Below are 11,983 nucleotides of genomic sequence, written 5' to 3'. Positions count from 1 at the left end.
TCCTAATTAGGTCTTCGTGTTTTCCTCTCTCACAGCATTCGATACCTTTATTTTATAGCATTTTTTTATGGGTATGATTACTATCATTTACTTCATGTCTGTCTCCTTCCATTCAACTGTAAACTCAAGGGCAAAGTTTTTTCACCTCTGTGTATCAGCTCTAAGCTCAGTGCCTGGCACAGAATGGATATTTCATAAATATTTTTTGAATATATGAATCACTGAATAAGTGAATGGATTAAAATCAATATCAAAAGCATAATTTATAGGTGAATTTATTTTATCCTCTGACCACTAAATTCTCAACTGTGTAACTACATGAGTATAATACTTGATTGTTTTCCAAAAAAATAAAGTTTATTTTAAACAATTCAAGTTAGTGAGCTAGGGCTTCGGCCCAGTGGTGCAGTGGTTAAGTTCGAGCGCTTGTTTCAGTGGCCTGGGGTTCACAGGTTCGGATCCTGGGCACGAACCTATGCACTGCTTATCAAGCCATGCTGTAGCAGGTGTCCCACATATAAAGTAGAGGAAGATGGGCATGGATGTTAGCCCAGGGCCAATCTTCCTCAGCAAAAAAGGAGGATTGGCAACAGATGTTAGCTCAGGGCTAATCTTCCTCACACACACAAAAACAAACAAAAAAACAAATTAGTGAGCTTATATGTATATCATTATTTTGTTGTTAAAGATAACTGGTTTAGGGGCCGGCCCCATGGCTTAGCAGTTAAGTGCACGTGCTCCGGTACTGGTGGCCCGGGTTCGGATCCCGGGTGCGCACTGATGCACTGCTTGTCCGGCCACGCTGAGGCAGCATCCCACATACAGCAACTAGAGGGATGTGCAACTATGACATACAACTATCTACTGCGGCTTTGGGGAGAAAAAGGGGAAAAAAAAAAGGAGGAGGATTGGCAATAGATGTTAGCTCAGGGCCGGTCTTCCTCAGCAAAAAGAGGAGGATTGGCATGGATGTTAGCTCAGGGCTGATCTTCCTCAGGAAAAAAAAAAAAAGGATAACTGGTTTACTATTCTAAGTACCAATGGTCAATTCACATCCTAATTCACATCTTAATGTGAAAAGACGTCCCTATAGGAAAGGTGGAATAGTAGAAAAAGAGTAGAGAGGAGTCGATCTCTGCTGATGACTGCTAATAGTGAAATTAAAGTATATTTAAAGGAGAAATAGTCAAAATATTTACTGTAGAAGATAAAAGCACTGACCATTTGTAGCCTTCATTTATGTAAGACTATTTTTATGTGGTACAGGCAAGAAAATTTGCATTCTAGGAAGTAACATGCTGTGTGGTTTATCTCTAGGCAACTTAAGATGTCACTCTGTAAGGTTTTCTTTTTTTTAAATAACAGCTTTATTTATATATAATTCACATGCCGTAAAATTCAACCTTTTAAAGTGTAGAATTCAATGGTTTTCAGTATACTTACAGAGTTGTGCCACCATCACCACTATCCAGTGAACACTGCCAAATTCTTTGAAGTGGCCCTTGGAATCTGCAGGTTAGTAGGGTGGGGTTCAATTGAACGGTGAGGAAAGAGAATGGAAAATAAAGACATGGACCCCGATATTGTAGAAAACTCTTCCAAGCAGTCCAATACTAGATCATGTTTGTATGGTAGTGGGAATAATCCATTAGGTGTTATGGGTTGAATTGTATCCCCTAAAATGATATGTTGAAGTCCTAACCCCCCGCACCTCAGAATGTGACCTTATTGGAAATAGGGTTGTTGACCAACTCACATTTACCAGGACAAGGATGTGTAATTCTCCTGACGGGAGGGATACTGCAAGTCTCATGGCCCAGGCCGACATCAAGGGAGTGGAAAAGTATAATCCTCCCCTTGGAATTACTGTATTTTGAACAATGATACAAGGTGCTACGAGGAGTAAAGGCAGAGGATATGAGTACAGTACATATGTATTTGTGTTGGTAAATTTAGTAGGGGAAAGATGAGGAAGTCCTTGTCCAACTGCTAGAATTTTCAGTTAAGTGTGTGGTCATGCAATCAGCCGAGGGTGATGAGGGAGGAGGGCTACATGAGTCAGAACTCTGACGAAAGGCCTAAGCTAAAATTATATATAACTTTTTAGCTACTGTAGGAGAATTTAAAACTTTTTATTATAAAAATTTTCAAACTTACAGAAAAGTTTAAAGAATAGTCTAATGAACACTTATACTGTCTACCCAAATTTTGTTTGGTTGTTATGTCTTTTTAGTTCTCTGGTCATCTGAGGCACCCCTCCTACTTTTTTTTTTTTTTTTTCATTAAGGCTTTATTTTTTTTAGAGCAGTTTTAGGTTCACAGCAAAATTGAGGGGAAGATACAGAGGTTTCCCGAATGTGCCCTGCCCTCACATATGCACAGCCTCCCGCGTTATCAACATCCCCTACCAGAGTGATACAGTTGTTAAAATTGATGAACCTACATTGACCCACATAATCACCCAGTTCATAGTTTACATGACGGCTCACTTTTGCTGTGGTACATTCTACGGGTTTGGACAAATGTAAGATGACTCGTATCCATTACTGCGGTATCATACAGAGTATCTTCACTGTCCTGAATATCCTTTGTACTCTTCCTATTCACTCCACCCCACCCCTCAAACCTGGACAATTACAGATCTTTTTAGCATCTCCATAGTTTTGCCTTTTCCTGAATGTCATACAGTTGGAATCATACAGTATGTAGCCTTTTTAGATTTGCTTCTTTCTCTTACTAATATGCATTTAAGGTTCCTCCTGTATGTCTTTTCATGTCTTGATAGCTCATCTCTTTTTACCACTGAATAATATTCCATTGTCTGGATGTACCAGTTTATTTATCCATTCACCTATTGAAGGACATCTTGGTTGCTTCCAAGTTTTGACAATTGTGAATAAAGCTGCTATAAACATCTGTGTGCAGGTTTTTTTGTGGAATTCCTACTTTTTCTTTTTTGTTTACTTTGGCTTTTTGAAGAGATGATACCAGTTATCTGATTATTTTCTTCAGGATTCATTTAATATTCCACTAAACCTTAATTTTCTATAAACTTTTTTTTAAAGACTTGATTAGATTGATGATGCTGTGTATTTCATATTGTATCACATTAGGAGGCACTTGACAAAAGGTCATCCCAGTATTAGTCATTCTATGTTTTACCATTTGGTAGGGTGGTACTTTTTTTACCCTTTGCAATTAGTAAGTAATCTTTGGAGTCCTACTCTGGAACCTGTGAATATCCTGTAACCTAACAACTTTCACCTAATTGCCTCCATTGATGTTCCTCATCTAAATCAATTATTACATTGGAGGTGGCAAAGTGATAAAGGTGGTGTTTAAATTCATGAGAATGAGATCGTCTAGGGAGAGATTGTGGACAAAGAAGAAAAGAGTCTGGGTTCAATCCCTTACTCACTCCAACAATTGCAAGTCAGGTACAGGATGTGCAGCAGAGTGAGAAAAGAAGCAGTTAGATGAAAGGAAACCAAGTACAGAGAGCGTTTCAAGAAAGAGGAAGTTGTCAATTAGAGTAAGATAAAACTAGAGAAGTGTTCATTGGATTTGGCAAGATAGAATTCACTGGAGAAGTTGGCAGGAGGACTGGGACAGAAACCAGACTACGGTGGGTTAAAGTGAATGAGAAATTACAAAGGCGAAAGAGTCGTACTTTTTCAGAGATGGCTTTAAATATCTCTAGCTGGGGCTTGTCAGTGACATTTGTTGGCTTTCACAAATTTTACATTAATTTCTCTTCCTTTGGTCATTTCTCTCAACATGAGCTTTGAAATATAGTGTGGTGTGATAAGATCTTGAAATACTAATCTTTGTGCTTTTAAATTTCTTACTGCCCTTCCTTAATTTTCTTCTACCCATATTGCAGCATCTGTAGAGCCAGGAGGAGAATTAGCATGGTTCAAACGAAAATAGGTTCAAACGAAAATAGACAGAAACAGCAAATATTTGTTCTGCTATTGTTCTCTTGAAACTAGAGCTAATGAGGATTATGAAGTGAATTGGGGGTGGAGGGGAGGGTGGAGAGGATCAATCCTTTCCCCCTGACTCAGGGAGAACAAATAAACATTACTGTGACTGAGATGGGGGGAGAAGATTTTGAAGTCACTGTCTCTGTTGTAGTAGTCTCCAGAAAATCTAGTTGACAAAATTTGATTTGTGATTGACTCCTAATTTAAGGGACTATTGAATAAGCTAGACTTGGAGTCTCAACTAAAACCTTTGTAACGAGAGTGGATATCTCAATGTCTTTAGGGTCTGGGGCCTTATCTCTTACGTTGCCACCACCTTTTGGGACCCCCACCCTGTTTTAGGGGGTGTTCACATAGAAGTCACGAAAAGCAGCAAGAAGAGATCAGGAGGAAAGAGGCAGGGATCCCAAACTGTGGATGATCCGCTCATCAGTAGAGAGGAAGATGGACAGATATTCAAGGTTGGGAGCTACTATGGATATACAGGGCTTGAGTTGAACTACACATGGCCCTCAGTTCCTAAGCCTCGGCTTCTGATCACTTGGATTTTTCTTGTTAGCCTCAGCACATACAGGCCAGGTCCTGCCTGTTCCCTGGGAGACAGCATGCCAAAAACCTTGAGGCAAAAGTGTGGAGGCTTAATAAACAGTCCAAAGTTCAGCTCATTCCTTCCAAAGAAACCTCATCCACCTCCAATACACCCTAGCCTGGCACTCCCTCAGAAATGCAGTCCAGTCATATCAGAGCTGAGTTCTAAGAGGTCTATTTTTTTCCCCTCTTATCCTCTTCTTTTGGGGTGAGCCAAGACTATTATTATTATTATAATAATTATTGGCAACACTATAGAAAGCTAACCTTATTGGCCACTCACCTATGTAGTCCTTGGTGTAAACCTTTGCTGGTCGTTTATTATCTTCTGTACCTTATCTCATACTTTTATTAAAGCCGTGCTCCTTCTTCTTCAGAGTAATTAAATCAGTTTGTAATTTTACATTCATAAGTGTAACTGATTGTCTTTCTTGCTAGAATGTAAGCTCTGTGAAGAAAGTGATTGTATTGGTTCATTTCTGTAGCCTCTGGAACAGTAGTTATCCAAAAAATTTTGTTGGGGCCGGCCAGGTGACATAGTGGTTAAGTTCACGTGCTCCTCTTCAGCAGTCTGGGGTTCGTGGGTTCGGATCCCGGGCGTGGACCTAGACACCGCTCACCAAGCCACGCTGTGGCAGCATCCCATATGCAAAATAGAAGACGATGGGCACAGATGTTAGCTCAGGGCTAATCTTCCTCAGCAAAAAGAGGAAGATTGGCAACGGATGTTAGCTCAGGGCCAATATTCCTCATCAAAAATAAAGAAATAAAGAATAGCAAAACCAAAAACTTTAAGGAAAAAAAAATCTTGGTAGTTGTTAAATGACTCTGACAGTCTGGCAGATTTCACTGATCGGGAGGATCAATTACCATCTGCACAGCCATCATTTCCAGATGTGTGTCTCTAGCTGATTCTTCTCCTGAGGATTTATATATGCAAGATTCTACCTGCCATCTCCACCTCACCTCAAACTCGGTATGTCCCAAACTGAATGTGTCAACTTCACTCTGCAAATATGCTCTTTCACCCAAGTTCTTTATCTCAGGGAATAGCATGGTCATTAGTCCAATTGTCCAAGCCAGAGAGCCTTGAACTTTTCCTCAGCCTAGGGGCTGTCTTCTACTCTTATCTGAATCATTGTCTTTTTTTTTTCATAAAGCAACTAGACAGTGTCTAACACATACTAGGTATTCATAAATAGTATTGGATGAATGGTCTGACTTCAGGTTTATTCCTGTCAAATTCATTTTCCACTCAGCAGTCAAAGTGATGTTCTCAAACATATCTCATGCCAATCTAACGCTGTTTAACGGCTCACCTTTGTCCACAGGTTAAAGATTAAATTTCTTATTGTGCATTTTGCTCTTTATGATTCACACAATCAGATCTACTTACCTTTGCAGTTGAAATTCTCGCCACTTTACTCCTGGTGATACCAAATGTTCAGTTTCTCAAATGTGCCAAACTCTCTTCCCTTCCCCTATCAAGTTACATTTGCACTGAATCTTCATACCCTTGATCCCCCTTAGTCTGATTCACTCCTACTAATTCTTTAGGTCCTACCTTGGTACTCACCTCCTGACCTGACCTGGATTAGGTTAGAGACTGTTGCTAGATCACTAAGTATTTTGCTAATCAACCACTTACCTAACTTGATTACCTAAGTAATCAAGGACCACATTGTCTTTTGCTTCTAAATAATTTTGCAGGGAACATTCTTACACTCAAGCCTTTGTACAGACTATCTGAAAGATTAGGTCCTAGAAGAGGAATTTATAGGTGAAAGATGATGATTTTTGGGCCGGCCCCGTGGCTTAGCGGTTGGGTGCGCACGCTCCGCTGCTGGCGGCCTGGTTCAGATCCCGGGCGCGCCCGACGCACCGCTTCTCCGGCCATGCTGAGGCTGCGTCCCACATACAGCAACTAGAAGGATGTGCAGCTACGATGTACAACTATCTACTGGGGCTTTGGGGGAAAAAATAAATAAATAAAATTATTAAAAAAAAAAAAAGATGATGATTTTTTGACTAACAGATACTGTCAAGTTGATTTTTATAATTAAGTTGTATGATATGCCATTTCCCTCTACCTTCACCTTAGTGTATCATCAAAGTGTTTGTTCATTGTTAATCTGCTATAGAAAGATTAGCATATCATTTTCCTTTGCATTTCTTGGATAATGAGTAAGATTATCTTTTCAAAAATAAAGAATGTTTGCATTTCTTCTAGGTTCGGTCTGCATGGATCTTACCTACATGTGGACTTTTCCTTATTGATTTACAAAAGCCTCTAATCAGAAGAAATTTGCTTTGCCTGTCATATGTGTTTGTTATTTGATTATGGATTTTTCCACTATCCAGATTCTTTTTATGAAATCACAGCTATCTTTCATGGCTTCCTAGTCTGCTTTAGAAAGTCTCTCCATTTTGAAATTATAAAAACACCCTCTCACATTACCTTGTACTATTTTTATAGTTTCTTTTTTAAAAATTTAAATCTGGAATTTATTTTTGGTTTGAAAGTAGATGAAAGATACAACTTCTTTCCCCCATGTGGAAAGCTAGTTTTCCCAAAATTATTTATTGAATAACCTACATTTTGAGGAAACTGCACCATTGATTGTTTCTATTTTCTTTGTGAAGTAGAAGTTGCTATCATCTGCTGAGAGGGAGGTGCTAAAGTCTGAGGTTTAAGGAAAATTAAAAATGGGAAAGAAAAAGAAACCAAGAATATTAGATATTAAAAGCCTAGTTAAGCTTGGAAAGCAGAACCTTGCCATGGCCACCACCCTGATATTAGAGGATTGTATTTAGTAGTGCTCAACTGGCTATAAAAGCGTAAGAGGCAGACAGTTGAATTTGTGCAGTGTTGAATTTTAACAGGAATGTGAGAGGAAAAAGAATGGAAAGATAGAGGACAGAGTGATGGACCATTAAGTCTAAGATAAATAGTAAAGGGAATTAAATAGAAGGTAGTCTGGTAACAACTCTCTAACCTAGTGGCTTAAATGACAACATTTATTTTGCTCACAAACCTATAATTTGGGCAGGGCTTAGCCCAGGCTGTTCATTGTTGTCCCACATCACCTGGGGCAGCTGGCTCCAAGGCTGAGAATCAACTGAAGGCGGCTATGTTCCAAGAGCAAATATCCAAGAACACGAGAGAGACGTTGTATCATCTTTGATGACTGTAGTTTGACCAAATAATGGCTCTCCCAAAGATGTCTACATCCTCATCTCTGGAACCTGTGAATGTTACCCTAAATGGCAAGGGGACTTTGCAGATATTATTAAAGACTTTGAGATTGGGGATTATACTTGATTATCTCTGTGGGTCCAATGTAATCAAAAGGGTCCTTACAAGAAGGAAGCCAGAGGGTCAGAGTCAGAAAAGATGTGAACAATGGAAGCAGAGGTTGGGGTGATGTGATTTGAAGATGGAGGAACGGGCTATGGGCCAAGGAATGCAGGTGGCCACTAGTTGCTGGAAAAGACAAGGAAACTGATTCATCCCTGAAGTATCTAGAAGGAATGCAGCCCTGCAAAACACCTTGATTTTAGCGCCATACGACTCATTTTAGACCTCCAGAACTGTTAGTTAACAAATCTGTGTTCTTTCAAGCCACTAAATTTGTGATAATTTGTTATAGCAGCAATAGGAAACTAATATAGATAACTTAGATACTGAAGTTACATAGTGCCACTTCCACCATAGTTACAGACCTATCCAGACCATGGTGGGAAACAGACCACCAACTCCCAATAGAAGAGTGTCAACATCACATTGAAGAAGATCATGTTGGACGGGAGATGTTAGTGTGGTTATTTTTGGAAAACAGTATCTGCAATAGAAGGAAAAGTAGAATCAACTTGATTAGTTAAGGCCTAGATGGTCGGAAGCCTAGTCTGCAGGAGCTGAGTATATGTAAATCTTCATTAGGCCTTAACCATGAACACTTTCCAATACGTAGCCTTTCAAGACTAGGTGCTTCCCAGAAGTTATAGGCACTCTGAAGTGGTAGTAGCAAAAATCTGGGAATATATTTTGAAACTGTTTCAAATATCTATAAAAAATACCAGTAAATGGAATTTGACATTTTGTATAAGGAAATAAAGAGGACATCTATTATTTCACACTTGAAGGATTACATAATACTGGGGATGGTAGAGGTTGGGAGGGGACAAAAAATAAAGTTTGGGACTTGACATTCTCATTCTGAAACCATCATACATGTGGTACCAAAGATTCCTCCTAACAAGTACCCCATTTTCTTCATTATCTCAAAAGGCAAGCAATCATTAGCTTCTATAAACTGTTTGTTTTTTAGAAAATGCAATTTTAAAAAGGGTATATTATGTTCTCTTAAAGGATTTTCTTCCATTAATGATTAAAAAATAAACACATTCTGAAATGCTCACCCAAAACAAAGCTAAAAATTTTCCAAAAGATGCAAGAATGTAAACTATTTTACTTGAAAACAAATCTTTTTTTTTTTTTTAAATTTATTTATATTTTCCCCCAAAGCCCCAGTAGATAGTTGTATGTCATAGCTGCACATCCTTCTAGTTGCTGTATGTGGGACGCAGCCTCAGCATGGCTGGAGAAGCGGTGCGTTGGTGCGCGCCCAGGATCCGAACCTGGGCCGCCAGCAGCGGAGCACATGCACTTAACCGCTAAGCCAGGGGGCCAGCCCAAAAACAAATCTTATTTAAAGAAAAATGCATACAAAAATGAACAGGTTTTCATAAATAAAGCCATTTTAAACCAGTAGCCCAAGAGAAAAGAATCTCAATATTAAGACTTTAGTTTGAGAATGAACTGTTTGATTGTTTTAAGAGCTTTATTGAGGTATAACCAACATATAATAAACTGCACATATTGAAAGTGTACAATTTGATGTTTGACACTCACATATATATACAACCATATCTATATTTATATACACACCCACAAAATCATTTTCATAATCGATAGTGGATATTTTCTCCACTCACAAAATAATGCACCTTATTCCTAATATTGGTAGTTTATGCATTTTTATTTTCGTGATCAGTCTAGCTAGAGGTTTACCAATTATATCGATCTTCTCAATGAATCAACTATTTCTCATTGATTTTTCTTTATTGGTTTTGTTTTCTAGTTTATTGATTTCTGCTCTGAGCTTTATGATTCCTTTTCCTCTAATTACTTTGGATGTTAATTGCTTTTATTTATTTCTAAGGTAAAAGCTGAGGTTATTGATTTGAAGCTTTTCTTCTTTTGAAATAGAGGCCTTCAGTGAGGTAATTTTGCTCTAAATCTGCTTAGCAGCAGTCCACATGTTTTGATATGTTGTGTCTTCATTTTCATTCTGTTCAAAATAGTTTCTAATTTCCCTTTTGATTTCTTTGACACATGGCTTATTTAGAAGTGTGATATTTAATTTCCAACTATTTATGGGTTTTCCAGAGATTTTTCTGTTATTGATTTCTAATTCAGGTGAATACTTGAGGGACCTTTTGTAGATCTCCAAAGTTCTGTGTAATTTGTCTCCTGCAAACTCCAAACTCTGTCCTGCCACTTTGGTCTCCCCAGATCTCAGCTCTGTCTTTTCAACTCAGATAGTTGGATGGGCTCTGCCTGGGCTCTTTCCTTCCTTACATCATAGTTTGGAAATTCTCTCAAGACTGTACACAGGAAGCAATCATAGGGCTTGCCTTGATTTTTCCACCTCTCAGGGATTGTTGTCTTTTGTTAACTCATGTCTAGCATCTTGAAAATCATTCTTTTGTATACTTTGCCTAGTCTTTTGATAGTTTTAGGGGTATGGGGGTGTGCGCTTGTGGAGGGTAGGGAAGGGAGCAATGTATCCGATCCCTGTTACTCCATCTTGGCTAAAAGCAGAGGTCTTGAACTATTTGATTTTATTAGACAATTTTTCTAATTTCTATATTTCTTCTGAATTTAATCCAAATAATGACATTCAAAAATTAAACCATGCATTAAGATCTAATAAAATAATTTGTTATGAAAAGCTATTCTAATTGTTAATAGTCTCTGTTGGTCCATCAATGGGGAACCATTACAAAAAGTGGCTTATAATAACATACCAACTGTGTAAATCAGATATTTTAGATGAAGCATTACCACTTTCTACTATTTGTGATTCTGGGGACAAGGTGGGGAGGGAGGGCATAGACAATAAATATACTTTAAATAGAAGCATTATTCATATAATACAAGTTGAATAATTGGGTAATTGACTTAATATGTGATTTTATTTCATATTACACAAATTTTAATCACAGTAGTCAGGCAGATGCTAAGCAGTATAAGAAATTCTCTAAAGAGTTTACGAGCAGTTTCTCAGATTTTTAGTGTATCTTAGTGCATCTAAGAATTAACTGCAGAGTTTATTAAAAATGTAGATTTTCAGGCCACATTCCAGATTTCAATTTAGTAGGACTGGGATGGAGTCTAGGAATCTACAAATTATTGAGCAACTCAGTGACTCTGATAAGAGATAGACAGATTACTATGGAGTTAAACACACCCTTATTTCTTATTTGAACTGGATAAATGGATGATGGGTAGGACAGAATGAACATCACTAGGTGAATCAAAGTAGAGGCAAGAACAAGCCAAGATGTTTTAGCCTAGCTTAAGAGGTTCAGATTGGAAAAAGCCTCCAGCATCAAACTAAAAAACCTGAGGATGAGAATCTTGAAAACATCTAAGGTTTCAGAATAGGAGAATAATAATATGGAAGTGATTTTTAAAGGAATGTTGATTTGATGGGATGAGTTGTAAAGCTGGAAAGCCAGTTAGAAGGTTTAGAATGAGGGGATAAATGTGAGCATCATGGAGGAGGTACTGGCAATAGAAAATAAAATGTCAGAAAATGTATTGGTAAAAAATGTTGAACTTCCTTTCACATACCTAAGGATAGGAAGTAATATGAAATACAACATTAAAAAATATTTACTACAAACATAATAATAATAATGGCAACAAAAATAAAAATAATAAGAATGAAATAATCTTCAACAGGTTTCTTAGATGTTCACTTGCATGATTCTTGAAACTCCATAGGAGCTCAGTAGCAGTTTGTATTGCCTAGAAGGATTATTAAACAGTGGTATTAGTTCTCTAAATTAAAACGAATTCATCAGTCACTAGAAACTAAAAACAAGCACCCTCTATTTTTTCTAAGGCAGATGAAGCAATGCTTGTGTTCTGTAGATTAATTTTATTCATATTTCTTCATTCACTATATCAACTAATTTTGATTTATTATTAAAGATACAAAGATTCACAGTCACGAAAGAGAGAAAATCTATTTCTCCAAAACTATAAATTAGACATTTAGGTTAAAACGCTAAGGGTATGTTAGAGGGAATAATTCTGGTGAGGGGCAGGTAGGAGCAAA

General features: G+C 37.8%; 1 protein-coding gene across 1 annotated transcript in view; it reads right to left on the bottom strand.

Annotated features, from left to right (window-relative positions):
* Nucleotides 1–9,376: 9,376 nt before the first annotated feature.
* The window catches only part of HMMR (hyaluronan mediated motility receptor), a 34,952-nt gene continuing 32,345 nt past the window's right edge, over nt 9,377–11,983 (bottom strand). Inside the window, exon 18 of the mRNA XM_058545448.1 lies at nt 9,377–11,670. Coding sequence (XP_058401431.1) covers nt 11,651–11,670 — 20 coding nt within the window. The 3' untranslated portion in view covers nt 9,377–11,650. The remainder of the gene's footprint in view (nt 11,671–11,983) is intronic.

The sequence above is a fragment of the Diceros bicornis genome, chromosome 1, assembly GCF_020826845.1.
Source record: "Diceros bicornis minor isolate mBicDic1 chromosome 1, mDicBic1.mat.cur, whole genome shotgun sequence".
Classification (NCBI taxonomy): domain Eukaryota; kingdom Metazoa; phylum Chordata; class Mammalia; order Perissodactyla; family Rhinocerotidae; genus Diceros; species Diceros bicornis.
Note: the sequence above shows the minus strand (reverse complement) of the source record. Positions and strands in the feature narration are given on the sequence as shown.